Source organism: Myotis myotis, unplaced genomic scaffold (genome assembly GCF_014108235.1).
Source record: "Myotis myotis isolate mMyoMyo1 unplaced genomic scaffold, mMyoMyo1.p scaffold_m19_p_2, whole genome shotgun sequence".
NCBI lineage: Eukaryota > Metazoa > Chordata > Mammalia > Chiroptera > Vespertilionidae > Myotis > Myotis myotis.
In genome coordinates this window covers 110784708-110800589 of record NW_023416324.1, presented here as the reverse complement: position 1 = coordinate 110800589, position 15882 = coordinate 110784708, and the positions used below count along the sequence as shown (strand labels likewise).

At 41.3% G+C, this 15882-nt stretch overlaps 1 protein-coding gene and 1 pseudogene across 5 annotated transcripts in view; one reads left to right on the top strand and one right to left on the bottom strand.

Annotated features, from left to right (window-relative positions):
• Nucleotides 1-442: 442 nt before the first annotated feature.
• The window catches only part of HLTF (helicase like transcription factor), a 169386-nt gene continuing 153946 nt past the window's right edge, over nucleotides 443-15882 (top strand). The window contains exons 1-2 of one of the 5 annotated variants that reach the window (XM_036348324.1): nucleotides 443-648; nucleotides 1767-1977. In XM_036348324.1, the coding sequence (XP_036204217.1) occupies nucleotides 629-648; nucleotides 1767-1977 (231 nt within the window). In that variant the 5' untranslated portion in view covers nucleotides 443-628. The remainder of the gene's footprint in view (nucleotides 649-1766; nucleotides 1978-15882) is intronic. The other 4 variants (XM_036348322.1, XM_036348323.1, XM_036348325.1 and 1 more) reach the window with 4 other exon arrangements.
• Nucleotides 11247-11373, bottom strand: LOC118678081 (annotated as a pseudogene).

Genomic DNA, 15882 nt, shown 5'->3' with positions numbered 1-15882 from the left:
GACTGGCTTCCCTCGCAGCCCTGGCTTCGTTGGGAAGGACGTCCGGTCTAATCACCATATTACGCCTTAGTTATTATAGATAATATGCTGAGGAAGTTAGAAGCAGGATGAGGCGAGGCCTGAGGAATGGCGCTGAGGCTTGGGACTTGGGGAACACAGCGAAAAGGAGCGTGGTCTCCCTCTGTTTCAGGCAGGAAGTCCAAGGAACCGCGGGCACCGCACTCGGACAGGTGGGGTTGCTGGACTTTCCCGCGCACCCGCCTCGGGTTGGGAAGAACCCGGATGAACTCCCGCTGAAGCCGGGACCCCGCCCACGGTCTTTGAATCCGTGAGCTGGGCGGAGTTGCCCTCCCTTCCGTACTGATTGGTTCGCCTTCGTAGGCCCCGCCTCGTGATTGAGTGTTGCCAGTGCCAGTTACGAAGCCTCGGCGGTTTCCCAGGTTGTTGTTGGGAGGAGACGGCTCGACGTCTAGGCTCGCGGCAACTTAGCTCTCCGTAGAGCGCCCTTCCTCGGGCGCTCGGAAAGTGTGGGCGGCTTCTGGCTGCAGGCCCCGCAAGGAGGTGTATCCAGGCGGCTCGAGAACGACCCCGGGCGCCCAAGCGTCACCTTCGTCACCCACCCTGCGCCATGTCCTGGATGTTCAAGAGGTGAAGGGATGGAGGGAGTGGGACGCAGGGAGGTAACGGCCTGGTAGTGTCCCCAAATGAACCTGACCTTTCCCGCGTTCCTTTCGCTGTTCCCTCGCGATTTGGGCGCATGTTTTGCTGGTGGCTCATATATCTTCGGGAAAAGTAAACGCGTAATCTTGGTTGGTGAGGGGAGGCTCCTCAGGCGAGTCTGGTGCCAGGGCCTTGGAAAAATCTCCGTCAAGGGCTGTGGGGAGTTGGAAGGGTCTGGGGCTCAAAGCTCCAGTCCTTAGCGGGGATCTCTACTGTGCTTTATTCAGCAAAACACCCATTAGCAACCCACTGTGCATTAGGCATTGTGCTCGGAATAAAGGGCCAAGTAGGACAGCCCTTGACCCTAAGTAGCTCACAGTTTATGTGCATACACTGACGTGCAAATACATATTTGCAGAGGAGCCAAAAGAGGTTTGCACGACCTGCAAGGAAAACGCAGGGGAAGCACCTTCCATCTGGTCTTAGGAGAGTGGAAACATCCTGGAAGCCCCCCAGCTGACTTCCCCCTTACTTTTCTGTATCCAAATTAGTTTACGTGCGCGTTCCTGAAACAGTTATTTATAAGGGGATTAAAATTACCCTTAACCAACGAGAGTGGGAGGCTTTGGGTCAGTCATCCTCTGATGGTGGTATGGTTTGAATACCTGAATAAGATAAGGAAGGAATTAAAGTAATGGATGCTGAATGTGTTATCTGTAATTATGTAAACTGCTTCACATATAATAATAGTTCTATATATTTGCAAGTCTCTTCTAGCTCAAGCTCCATTGAAATTTTAGCATATAAAGTTACAGACATCACATACATTTCAATTTAAATAGATAATCACTAGGAAAAAGATTTGTGAACCCTTATTGGGTTTTTCATTTTGAATATCTGGGGGTAGAAGAAACCTCCCGACTCACTCAAATCCTGCTTTAACTAGAGTAACACTTTCTTAATCTTATACAGAAGTTCCCACATAAGAATTAATTTGTTGAAATAAAGTGTGAGAAAACAATTGGCCTGTGAATATGGTACAGTCTTTGAAAAATACTTGATTTAAAGTTTTTTCCTCTGCCTTTTTTTTTTTTTTTTTTTAATAGAGATCCTGTTTGGAAGTACTTGCAGACTGCCCAATATGGTGGAGTCCATGGAAATTTTTCACGCCTCTCATATCCAACTTTCTTTCCCCGTTTTGAATTCCAAGATATTATCCCTCCAGACGACTTCCTAACTAGTGATGAAGAGTTAGATTCAGTTTTATTTGGAACTTTGAGAGGCCATGTTGTTGGACTACGCTATTACACCGGAGTAGTGAGTATAACTTTAGACATTAAGTTAAAATGTGATGTATTGCCCTGACTGGTTTGGCTCAGTGAATAGAGCTTGGCCTGTGGACTGGGGGGTCCCAGGTTCGATTCTGGTCAAGGGCATGTACCTTGGTTGCGGGCATATCCCCAGTGGGGGGTTGCAGGAGGCAGCTGATCAATGTTTCTAACTCTCTATCCCTCTTCCTTCCTCTCTGTAAAAAATCAATAAAATATGTTTTAAAAAAATGTGATGTATTTATGGTATTAACCTAGAAAATAAAAATTAGATGGTGATATGTGCATTTAATTTTTTTTTACTATATATTTTTATTGATTTCAGAGAGGAGGGGAGAGGGAGAGAGAGACTGCCCCCTACTGGGGATCTAGCCCACAACCACAGCATGTGCCCTTGACCGGAATCGAACTGAAGAACCTTCAGTCCCCAGGCCGATGCTCTGTCCACTGAGCCAAACCAGCTAGGGCTGATTTTGTTTTTACTTTAAATAATTGAAATATATATGGTCAAGAGTTAAATATCTAATGACTAATATTCCTTTACATTTATATCATACTAGTTATATACAAAGCACTTTTTTCTGTATGGTCTCATTTGATGGCTACATTGACTCTGAGGTATATAGGGCATCTATTATCTCCTTTCTGTAACTGAAGAACTGAAGCTCAGGAGGGTTACATGGTTTGCCCAAAAGGCACAGAAACTGTAATGTACATTTATAAAATGACTTCCAAGTCAGTCCATTGCTTTCTCTTCTTTTGCCCCTCAGCACATTTCTACACTTTAATTTAAAAATCAACATATGGTTTTATTAATTTCAGAGAATGGAAGGGAGAGGGAGAGAGGGATAGAAACATCAATGATGAGAGAGAATCATTGATTGGCTGCCTCCTGTATGCCCCTTCTGGGAATTGAGTCTGTGACGTGGGCATGTGCCTTGACTGACTAGGAATCCATCTGTGACCTCATGGGACGCTGCTCAACCACTGAGCAACACTGGTTGGGCTACATTTTAATATTTTTAATTTAGGAAGATAACCCTTACTAGATAGGGGAATTGTTTATTTTTAGGTGTTTTTTTGTTTTGTTGTTGTTGTTGTTGCAAAAACTATTTATTAAACAAACACCCATGTGGACTTGATGATTTGCTGGGTACTATTTATTTATTCAAAATATATATTTTTTTTGTTGGTTAAGGTATTACATATGGGTCCTTATCGCCCCATTGCCTCCCCACTCCCCTCTCATGCCCTCACCCCCCTGTTGTCTGTGTCCATTGGTTAGGCTTATATGCATTCATACAAGTCCTTTGGTTGATCTCTCCCCCTTACCCCCACCCTTCCCTACCTCCCCTTTGAGGTTTGATGGTCTGACTGATGCTTCTCTGACTCTGGATCTGTTTTTGTTCATCAGTTTATGTTCATTATATTCCACAAACAAGTGACATCATGTGATATTTTATCTTTCTCTGACTGGCTTATTTCGCTTAGCATAATACTCTCCAGTTCCATCCATGCTGTTGCAAATGGTAAGAATTCCTTCTTTTTTACCGCAGCATAGTATTCCATTGTGTAGATGTACCACAGTTTTTTAATCCACACATTTGCTAATGGACACTTAGGCTGTTTCCAAATCTTAGCTATGGTGCATTGTGTCGCTATGAACATAGAGGTGCATATATCCTTTCTGTTTGGTGTTTCTGTTTCTTGGGATATATTCCTAGAAGTGGAATCACTGGGTCAAATGGGAGTTCCATTTTTAGTTTCATGAGGAAACTCCGTACTGTTCTCCACAGTGACTGCACCGGTCTGCATTTTCACCAGCAGTGCACAAGGGTTTCTTTTTCTCCGCATCCTCTCCAGCACTTGTTGTTTGTTGATTTGTTGATGATAGCCATTCTGACAGGTGTGAGGTGGTACCTCATTGTCATTTTGATTTGCATCTCTCAGATGATTAGTGACTTTGAGCATGTTTTCATATGTCTCTTGGCCTTCCATATGTCTTCTTTTGAAAAGTACCTATTTAGGTCTGTAGCCCATTTTTTGATTGGATTGTTTATCTTCCTTTTGTTAAGTTGTAAATGTTGGAGATTAAAGCCTTATCAGTGATAATATTTGCAAATATGTTCTCCCATGCAGTGGGCTTTCTTGTTGTTTTGTTGATAGTTTCTTTTGCTGTGCAGAAGCTTTTTATTTTGATGTAGTCCCATTTGTTTATTTTCTCTTTAGTTTCCATTGCCCTAGGAGCTGTATCAGTGAAGAAATTGCTTTGACATATGTCTGAGATTTTGCTGCCTGTGGATTCCTCTAGTATTTTTATGGTTTCCCATCTTATGTTTAAGTCCTTTATCCATTTTGAGTTTATTTTTGTGTATGGTGTAAGTTGGTGGTCTAGTTTCTTTCTTTCTTTCTTTCTTTCTTTCTTTTTTTTTTTGCATGTATCTGTCTAATTTTCCCAACACCATTTATTGAAGAGACTGTCTTGACAAAATTGTATGTTCATGTCTCCTTTGTCAAATATTAATTAAGCATAGTGGTTTGGGTCAATTTCTGGGTTCTTTATTCTATTCCATTGATCTATATGTCTGTTCTTGTGCCAGCAACAGGCTGTTTTGAGAACAGTGGTTTTGTAATACAGCTTGATATCTGGTATTGAGATCCCACCTACTTTGATCTTTCTCAGGATTGCTGCAGCTATTCGGGGTCTTTTTTTTTTTAATTTTTATTCCAGATGAATTTTTGGAGAGTTCGTTCTAAGTCTGTAAAATATGCCGTTGGTATTTTAATGGGGAGTGCATTGAATGTATAGATTGCTTTGGGTAGTATGGACATTTTTTTTTTTTTAAAATATATTTTATTGATTTTTTTACAGAGAAGAAGGGAGAGAGATAGAGAATCAGAAACATCAATGAGAGAGAAACATTGATCAGCCGCCTCCTGCACATCCCCCACCGGGGATGTGCCCGCAACCCAGGTACATGCCCTTGACTGGAATCGAACCCGGGACCCCTCAGTCCGCAGGCCGATGCTCCATCCACTGAGCCAAACCGGCTTCAGCAAGTATGGACATTTTAATGATGTTGATTCTACCAATCCATGAACACAGTATGTTCTTATATCTGTTTATGTCCTATCTCTTTTTTCAGTGTCCTGTAGTTTTCCAAGTACAGGTCTTTTACCTCCTTAGTTAAGTTTATTCCTAGGTATCTTAATTTTTTTGGTGTGATGGTAAATGGGATTACTTTTTTAGTCTCTCTTTCTGTAAGTTCACTATTGGTGTATAGAAATGCCATAGATTTCATGGAGTTAATTTTGTATCCTGCTACATTGCCGAATTCATATATTAAAAGTCTAATAATTTTTTGATGTAGTCTTTAGGGTTTTCTGTGTACAGTATCATGTCATCTGCGAATAGGATAGTTTTACTTCTTTTCCAATTTGGATGGCTTTTTATTTCTTCTTGTCTAATTGCAATGGCTAGTACTTCCAGTACTATGTCGAACAGGAGTGGTGGGAGTGGGCATCCCTGTCTTGTTCCTGTTCTTAGGGGAAATGGTTTTAATTTTTGCCCATTGAGTATAATGTTGGCTGTGGGTTTGTCATATATGGCTTTTATTATGTTAAGGTATAATCCTTCTATTCCGACCTTGCTGAGAGTTTTTATCAACAAAGGGTGTTGGATTTTGTCAAATGCCTTTTCTGCATCAATTGATTTTACTATGTGGGGTGCATGCTTTCATGCTGTTTCTGCCCAATTCTCACTCTGCCATCTGCATGATGCAACTGGAAATGTGATTCATCGGACCACATGACTTTTTTCCAATGCTCAACTGTCCAATTCTTGTGTTCCTGTGCGAATTGGAGACATTTTATCTTGGTAACTGTAGACAGCAAAGGTGTTTGAACAGGCCTTTGGCTTCCATATCCCATACAGTGCAGTGTATGGCTAATTTGCCTACAAACATCAGATGGTCATAATAATCTGGCCACTCATGTTCAAATATATCCATGTTCAAAGGCTGTTAAATTGCATTGTTTACCCATATCTTCAGAAAAATCGCTCCTGTCATGGTAAACAACCTGCTTCCCTATTTATAATAGTCTGATCCTCTAGCAACTTCAGTGCGAAATTATAGCTAATTTGCCTACAAATGTAAGGTGGTCATAATAATCTGGCCACTCAGTGTATATATGTATAAGTTGCCAAAATCAGCTCAATAGCCTGGTCGATGTGGTTCAGTGGTTGAGTGTCATCCTATAAACTAAGAGGTCATGGTTAGATTCCCGGTCAGGGCACATGCCTGGGTTCAGGGCTCCATCCCAAGTAGAGGATATGAGGGAGGCAGCCAATCAATGATTTTTTTTTTTTTTTTTTATTGATTAAGATATTACATATGTGTCCTTGTCCCCACGTTACCCTCTACCCCCCACCCCCCCCCACCCCCGCTCATGCCCTCACCCCCCCGTTGTCCATGTCCATTGATTAGGCCTATATGCTTGCATATAAGTCCTTTGGTTGATCTTTCCCCCTTACCCCCACCCTCCCCTACCTTCCCTCCAAGTCCCGACAGTCCAATCAATGCCTCTCCGTCTCTGGATCAGTCCTTGTTCATCAGCTTATGTTGTTCATTATATTCCACAAATGAGTGAGATCCTGTGGTATTTATCCGCTCTCCAGTTCCATCCCTGCTGTGGCAAGTGGTAAGAGTTCCTTTTTCTTCTTCCTCTTCTTAAAGAATACCTTTCAGCATTTCATATAATGCTGGTTTGGTGGTGATGAACTCCTTTAGCTTTTTCTTATCCGTGAAGCTCTTTATCTGACCATCTATTCTGAATGATGGCTTTGCTGGATAAAGTAATCTTGGTTGCAGGTTCTTGCTATTCATCACTTTGAATATTTCTTGCCAGTCTCTTCTGGCCTGCATGGTTTCTGTTGAGAAATCAGCTGACAGTCGTATGGGTACTCCCTTGTAGGTAACTGACTGTCTTTCTCTTGCTGCTTTTAAGATTCTCTCTTTATCTTTTGCTCTTGGCATTTTAATTATGATGTGTCTTGGTGTGGTCCTCCTTGGATTCCTTTTGTTTGGGGTTCTCTGCGCTTCCTGGACTTGTAAGTCCATTTCTTTCACCAGGTAGGGGAAGTTTTCTGTCATTATTTCTTCAAAAAGGTTTTCAATATCTTGCCCTCTCTCTCCTTCTGGTACCCCTATAATTCTGATGTTGGTACGCTTGAAGTTGTCCCAGAGGTTCCTTACACTATCTTCATATTTTTGGAATCTCTTTTCTTTTTTCTTTTTCGGTTGGGTATTTTTTGTTTCTTTGTATTTCAAATCTTTGATTTGATTCTTGGGATCCTCTTTTCTGCTGCTGGATCTCTGTAAATTATTCTTTATTTCAGTCAGTGTATGCTTAATTTCTAGTTGGTCCTTTTTCATGTCCTCCATGGTCTCCCTATACTTATTGAGGGATTCATTGAATTTATCGGCGGTTTCCATAAAATTCTTGAAAAACCTTATAACCGTGGCCTTAAACTCTATATCCAATCGTTTGCTTTCCTCCATTTCTGCCATTTGTGACCTGTTTCTTTGTCTCCGCATTTTGGCAGCTTCCCTGTGTTGATAGAGTGGCCCTGTGCGCCAGGTGTCCTGTAGGGCCCAGTAGCTCAGCCTCCCCAGTTACCTGGGGTGGACACTCTTGGTGCACTCTTGGTGCCTTGGTTGTTGTAGAATCACTGGGAGGAATTGACCTCCAGGCCAATTGGCTGTGAGAATCAGCTGTGTCTAAAGTGGGAGAACTTCTGTGCTGAAGACACCCTTCTGGGGCAAGACTTGCTTCAGTGGGGCTTTGGTGCTCACTGAGTCTGCTCCCTGAGTGCGTCCCTTATGGATCTGAGGAGTTGCAGTCTGGATGGACCCCCTCTGACCACTGGGTACAGTGGCTCCTGGTTCTAAGGAGGTGCTAGTTCAGCCTCTGCCTGAGGCCACACAGCAGGAGCCACGAAGAGGCTCAGCTGTGAAGCAATGCAAGCCGCTGCGGGGCCTTGGGCCTTCTCTTGGAAGTTCCAGGTCTGCCTGGTTCGGCTGCAGTTAGGTACATTCACATGCAAAAGCCTCTGCCGCAGCCTGGGTGGGGCGGGGTCTCAGGGAGTCAGAGGGCGGAGAAAGCAGCCATGGCCCATTCTCCGCCTGGAGTCGCGCGTCTCAGTGTTCCGGTAACGGCTGCAAGCACCTCTGAGGGAAAGCCGCCCTCAAGTTCGCTCCCTGCCGGATAGACCAGCCTCTCCCCGTATGAGATCTGGGTCCCCAGAGACTTCCCGGAACCGGAGTTCAGAGCAGTCGGGAGTTTGTGACTCAAAAAGTCAGCCGCGTCCTCAGGTGCTACCCCCTTTCCTTGCGCGCGCGCGCCGCCGTACCTCTGCACTTCACCTCCGCAGCGCCTCTGGCTCTCAGCGTGCTTTTCTTTCCTTCTAGTTGTAGAATTTACACTCAGCCAGCCTTCCTGTTGTTCTGGATGATGTTTGCTCAGTCCTTTGCGGTAATGTTCAATTGTTGTGTGAGGCGATAATTTCCCGGTGTTTACCTATGCCGCCATCTTAGTTGCTCCACCCAATGATTTTTCTCTCATCAATAATGTTTCTGTCTCTCTTTCCATCTCCCTGTCATAAACAAATAAAATTATATTTTCAAAAAAATTGACTCAATAAATATCTGAATTATACTGAGTTTGAATAAAGACAGTCTTATTCAGGTATGATTCAATGTATATGAAGCTCTAGAACAGCTCCAACCCATGAGCTATATAAGGTCCACAAAATCATTTGGTCTGGCCCTGCCAAGGAATTAAGGGTAAATTAATTAAATGTTTGACAAAATATATCAGGCTAATTTTTAACTTGATAATTCTGTATGGTCTGAGAATGATGTTATAAATATCCAAATAGTCCTTGGCAGAAAAAAGGCTCCCCAACCCTGCCCTATTACAATCCAATCCAGTGGTTATCAACCTTCTGGCCCTTTAAATATAGTTCCTTATGTTGTGACCCAACCATAAAATTATTTTTGTTGCTACTTCATAACTGTAATGTTGCTAATGTTATGAATTGTAATGCAAATATCTGATATGCAGGATGGCCTTAGGCAACCCCTGTGAAAGGGTCGTTCGACCGCCAAAGGGGCTGCGACCCACAGGTTGAGAACCGCTGATCTAATCTATAGTGATAGCAATCAGATTGGTGGTTGTTAGGGCAGATGCAGAGAGGAGAAATAACCTCAACAAGATATAAGAGAATTTTCAATTAAAAAAAATTTAAATTTGCCCAACCTGTGTGGCTCAGTGGTTCAATCTTGACCTATGAACCAGGAGGTCACAGTTTGATTCCTGGTCAGATTTCTGGTCAGGGCACATGCCTAGGTTGCGGGCTCGATCCCCAGTAGGGGTCATGCCAGGAGGCAGCCAATCAATGATTCACTCTCATCACTAATGTTTCTTTTGTGCTCTCCCTCTCCCTTCCTCTCTAAAATCAATAAAAAATTTTTAAAAAAAGTTTATTGGGATGATGTTGATTAATAGGATCATATAGGTTTTAAGTATACGTTTCTATGATATAGGATCTGTATATTACACTGTCTCCCAAAGTCAAATCATCTTCTGTTACTATATATTAAGCTTTTTTAGTCCCCCTCCATTCTTCCCCCTTCCTCTGGCTACCACTGACTTATTTCACTTAGCATAATATTTTCAAGGTCCATCCATGTTGTCACAAATGGCAGTATTTCATTTTTTCTTATGGCAGTATTCAGTTGTGTATAGGTACCTCATCTTCTTTCTTCAATCCTCTATCAAAGGACCCTTTGGTTGTCTCCATGTCTGGGCCACCATGAATAATGCCACAATGAACATAGGGGAACATTTATCTTTGCGAATATGTTTTCAGATAGCCAGGAGAGGGTTTGCTGGGTCACATGGTAACTTTATATTCTTAATATTTGGAGGAACTTCCATACTATTTTCCATAGTGGCTATACATCTGTACCAGTCTACATTCCTACCAGCAGTGAATGAGGGTTTTTTTTTCTCCACAACCTCTCCAACACTTGTCATTACCTACCTTGTTGATAATAGCCATGCTCACAAGTGTGAGGTGGTATCTCATTGCAGTTTTGATTTGCATTTCCATAATTGCTAGTTAGGGAAGGTTGAACATCTTTGCAGATGTCTGTTGGCTATTTGTGTGTCTTCTTGGAAGAGGTGTCTGTCTGTTCAGGTCCTCTGCCCACTTTTTAATTGGATTGTTTATTTGTTTAGTGTTGAGGTTTATGAGTTCTTTATATATTTTGGATATTAAACCTTTGTCAGAGCTGTTGTTTGCAGATATCTCCCATTCAGTCAGCTGCCTCTTTGTTTCATTGTTTGTTTCTTTTGCTGTGCAGAAGCTGTTAGTTTGATATAGTCCCATTCATTTGTTTTTGCTTTTACTTCTCTTGTCTTTGGAATCAAGTTCATAAAATGTTCTCTAAGTTCCATAAGGTTAGTACCTATGATTTCTTCTTTGTAATTTATTGTTTTAGATCCTACATTTAGGTTTTTGTTTAATTTTGAATTAATTTTTGTAAATGGGGACAAACTGTAATCTCATCTCATTCTTTTCAAGTGGCTTTCCAATTTTCTTAGCACCATTTATTGAAGAGGCTTTCCTTTTCTCCATTGTGTGTTTCTGGCTCCTTTGTTGAAAATTATCTGCCTATATACATGTGACTTTATATCTCAGCTTTCTGTGTGTCTTTTTCCTTCTGTACCATACTGTTTGATTATCGTAGTTTTGTAGTATAATTTAAATTCAGGTAGTATGATACCTCTGGCTTTGTTCTTTTTTCTCAGATTGCTTTAGCTATTTGGGGTCTTTTGTGGTTCCATACAAATCTGATGTTTTTTTGTTCTATTTCTTTAAAAATGACATTGGGCCCTTTCCCCTGGCTGGCAGCACAGAGGCTGCATGATGCTCGGAGTTACTGTAAAAGACATTGAAGAATGGACCTTGAAAGAACTGACTCCTTTCATCCCCTTGCTCTCTACCTGAACCTTAGGCATTCCTTTTTATTCCCATAAATTTTGTTAGGACTGCCTCTTAGGCCTGATGGTCCATTGACCTGTTAATTCCAGGATATAACTAAACCAGATAAGTAACTATGCTATTTCTAGCTTCTGTAAATATGCTTGCTTGAATAATGGGAAAGTGAAGCGGGGTGGGGGTGGGAGGCTGGAAATTTGGGCCTGTGATGGAAATCTGCTGTACGTACTTACCAGTCTATGGTCTGGTCACTGCTCCCTTTTAAACTGATAAGAACAAATACTACACTTGATCTTAGCCAAAAGGCCGAGAAGCGATGCTCCCTTTTAAATCATCTATCTTGCAGGACCTGGGCCAGGCTTTGAAATGGGTCTCACGACACCAATCCTAGAGTTTTTTTTCTCTTTTTGCCTTTATAAGCTTACCCCTAATTTCATTTCGGGACCGCGAAGTTTGGAGTGGCAATAGCCCTTCGCGGTCGCCGTGGGCTTTGAAATAAAAGCTCCAAAATTTGACCCTTTGGTTGTGGCGTTTTCTATTGGACTCGCTGAATTTCAGTATAACAACGTGAAGCAGCATAAGTTCGTCAGAGCTTTGGCAGCTTTCCTCAAAAAGTCCGGGAAGCTGAAAGTCCCTGAATGTGGGTGGACACTGTCAAGCTGGCCAAGCATAAAGAGGTTGCTCCCTACAATGAGAATTGGTTCTACACACAAGCTGCTTCCACAGCGCGGCATCTGTACTTTCCGGGAGGTGCTGGGGTTGGCTCCATGACCAAGATTTGTGGAGGATGACAGAGAAATTGTGTCATGCCCAGCCACTTTAGCAGAGGCTCTAAGAGCGTGGCTCACAGGGTCTTCCAAGCCCTGGAGGGGCTGAAAATGGTGGAAAAGGATCAGGATGGGGGCCACAAATTGACACCTCAGGGACAGAGAGATCTGGACAGAATCGCAGGGCAAGTGGCAGCTGCCAAAATGAAGCATTAGAACAAATGCTGGGTTAATAAATTGCCTCATTCATAAAAAAAAAAAAAAAAAAAAAAAAAAAAGACACTGGGATATTGATAGAGGTGGCATTAAATCTGTGTATTGGTTTAGGTCCTATGGCCATTTTAACTATGATGATTCTTCCAATCCATGAACATGTAATATTTTTTAGTTTTGTTGTGTCTTTCTCAATCTCTTTTAATAAAGCTTCGTAGTTTCAGGATATAGGTCTTTCATATCCTTTGTTAAGTTTATTCCTAGGTATTTCATTCTTTTGGTTGCAATTACAAAAGGAATTGTTCTTTTCATTTGTTTTTCTGGAGTTTTTTGTTAATATACAGGAAAGCAGTGGACTTTTTGTACATTGATTTTGTATCCTGCAACTTGACTGTATTTGTTTATTGTTTCTAGTAGTTTTTTGATAGAGTCTTTAGAATTTTCTATGTATAGAATTGTCTGTAAAAAGTGACACTTTTACTTCTTTTTATATTTTATTGATTTTTTACAGAGAGGAAGGGAGAGGGATAAAGAATTAGAAACATCGATGAGAGAGAAACATCGATTAGCTGCCTCTTGCACACCCCCTACTGGGGGTGTGTCTGCAACCAAGGTACATGCCCTTAACTGGAATTGAACCTGGGACCCTTCAGTCCGCAGGCCGACACTCTATCCACTGAGCCAAACCGGTTAGGGCGACACTTTTACTTCTTGATCTGGATGCCTTTTCTTTCTTCTTCTTTTGCCTTATTGCTCTTTGGTAGGAATTCCAGAACTATAGGGTATCCCAAAAAATGTATATACACACTTTGAATCATTATAAAGGTAGTGTTTATTAAAATACATTTCATTTTCAAAATTGAGCTGTCAACTGTTAAAGTATGTATAAAATTTTTGGGACACCCTGTATTTTGAATAAAAGTGGTGAGAGTGGGCATCCTTGTCTTGTTCTTGATTTCACAGGAAAAGTTTTTGGTTTTTGCCATTGAGTATGATATTGGCTGAGGGTTTGTCATATATGGTCTTTATTATGTTGAGGTACTTTCCTTCTATTTCTATTTTGAGTGTGTGAGTCATAATAGATATTATATTTTATCAGATGCTTTTTCTGCATCTATTGATAAGATCATATGATATTTATTCTTTCTTTTGTTAATGTGGTATATTACATTGATTGATTTGTGTATGTTGAACCATCCCTGTGCCCCTGGAATGAACCCTACTGAAACATAATTTTTGGACTGGCACCTGGATTCTTTGTCCGCCGGAATTGAAGAATGAGTCTATGGACAGAAAGTGGTATAGCAAAGGTGGAGATTTATTGAAGAATAAGTACAGACTCCCACATGGGGAGAGGGAAAGAGTCCCACAGAATAGATTCCCAAGTAGGGAGGGGGAAAGGTTCCCACTGAGTTCTTTTTCCCTATGGCTTATAAAGGCTGCAGATCCTGGTGCCTTGATATCCCCTCTGATTGGTCACTATTCCCCTAGACTGGTTACTATAGTTACTCCTGGGCTCAAAGGTTGAACCTCAAATGGGACATGTGAAGTTCTCCCCCACTTCTTCCTTATTGTTTTCCTATTCCCTTTGGATGAAAGGCTTCCTTCTCTTTATTTTGTAAATATAGACCTTTTGTTGTTTCCAGCTCCCTCATTCTATGGAGATATACCTGTTTCAGTTTTTCAGTGTCCCCTATTCTATGACAATACACCTCTGTTGCTCTGCAGCCCTGTGTTTCTTCCATGGTCCCCTTAATTTCCAAAATTTCCTAAATCTGTCCTATTTTACCCCTAAAATTCCTGTTTCACTACTTGACAGTGAGACAGTTGTTGTAATGTACCCCGCAAATCACAGAAGGACGCCTCAAGAAGTCGAATTAAAGAGTCACATTTATTGCAATCTGGGACTATGAGGGGGCATTCCCAAATCTCATAGCAATAAGATGGTGGCAAAACCAGACTTATATAGGCAGAAATCACAAAGGTATTGATTACATCCCAGGGTTTGGAATGTGGCACCTGGCTCCCAAAAAAGCAGATTACAGAAGCAGAATTAAGCATGTTAATTACAGTTTCGGGTCTCGGGGTCACTGAATTGACAGAAATACATTATCTAGAGTCCTTGGGTAACCTGGGTTAAACTTAGGCATGTTATCTAAATTACAGTTTCGGGTCTCAGGGTCACTGAGTTGATAGAAACACATTATCTAGAGCCCTCGGGTCTCCCGACCACTGAGTTGTCAGGACAATTTAGAGTAATTGTGCTGTCCTGGTCTCGGGACCACTGAGGCAGCTGGAACGCACCACCTGTGGCCACTAAAACAATTTAGGGTAATTGTGCTGTCCTGTTTCCAGGTACAGTAGAATGTGCTCTCTAAGACCAGTATGATAACAGTCAATGGAATAGTCATTCAATCGATAAGGCATTCAGTCGAATGGGATGACTTACACAATTTAGAAATCAAAGTAACTTTTATATTGTTAAGCCAAACAACAGGGTTAGAGTTAAACTACAGTTTCCACCTGAAATGGTTGCTACCATACTTCACAGTGATGTATTATTTTTTTTTAACGTACTGTGTTTGATTTGCTAATATTTTGTTTTGGATTTTTGCATATGTATTTATCAGAGATATTTGTCTGTAGTTTTCATTTTTTGTGTTATCCTTGTCAGGTTGTGTTATCAGGGTTATGCTGGCCTTTAATTTTTTGGAAGTTTGAGATGGATAGGTTTTATATCTTCTTTGATTGTTTAGTAGAATTCACTGGTGAAGTCATCTGGTCCTGGACTTTTATTTTGGGGGAAGTTTTTTTTTTAAGAATTAGTGTGAGTTTATTTGAGCCAAACTGTCGACAGTTGCCGACAGTTGCCGGGACATAGAATCTCAACAGATTGGCATAATACTCCGGAGAATGGCGATTTTTTTTCACCTTGTTTTATACATTACAATCGAGGAGGAGATGTAAGTGGGTTACATGAAATCCATTGGTGATAGAATAGGAGAAAGCAAAGCAGGGGAAACCTCTGGGATTGAATAAAAAGTAAAATGATAGACACATACTTCTTTTACTTAGGTGAGTAAAGGATAGTTAACAGTCAACAATTAACATGATAACAATAACAATGAAGGAATTTATGTTCTCTGTCCTGGCACCAGGCACATTTGGTTGTGCCCAAGGGTCTGGAAAAAAGGGAAGTTACTCTGACATTTCACAAGTATGTTATCTTAGATGGAAAAATACAATAGGCTCAGTTAAGGTAAAGATTGACCTTGTCAGGGAAGATATAGGCCTAGTACATGACTGACTACCATAACTGCTTTTAGTTAGTTTTAATTTCAGACCATCCTTTGTGATTACTTTAGGTCTTTGAGTTTGCAAGACTGCCATGCAGGCCTTCCCTGAGTTTGTCAGGTTAGCATGTGGCCCCTTTTGTCCACATATCCCCTTTTTGGTCATATATTAATCTGAAGGATGCACTGATGACCAACCTTTTGGTTGGATAATGGAGTCCCACGATGCTAGGAAGGCTCATTCCTAGGATGTCTCAGTATCAGCATGTCTTGCTGAACAGGGTAGATCACTAGGAATGGGGCAAGACCATAACCTTAGATGGCACTTAAGGTAGAATTATTATTATTCAAAATAAAAGACAGGTGAATGGGAGGCAGTCAGATCCTATATGTCCTTGTTAAAAAATATCTTGGAGCATTTCCAATTTTTGAGCCACCATGATCCAAATCTTTTGCTGCTTAAGTTTTGTTTTTCTGCATCTAGTATAACATTTACATGCCAAGACCAAAAGCAATAATATTAAACCAGTAACATTGATTAGGAACAGAAGATG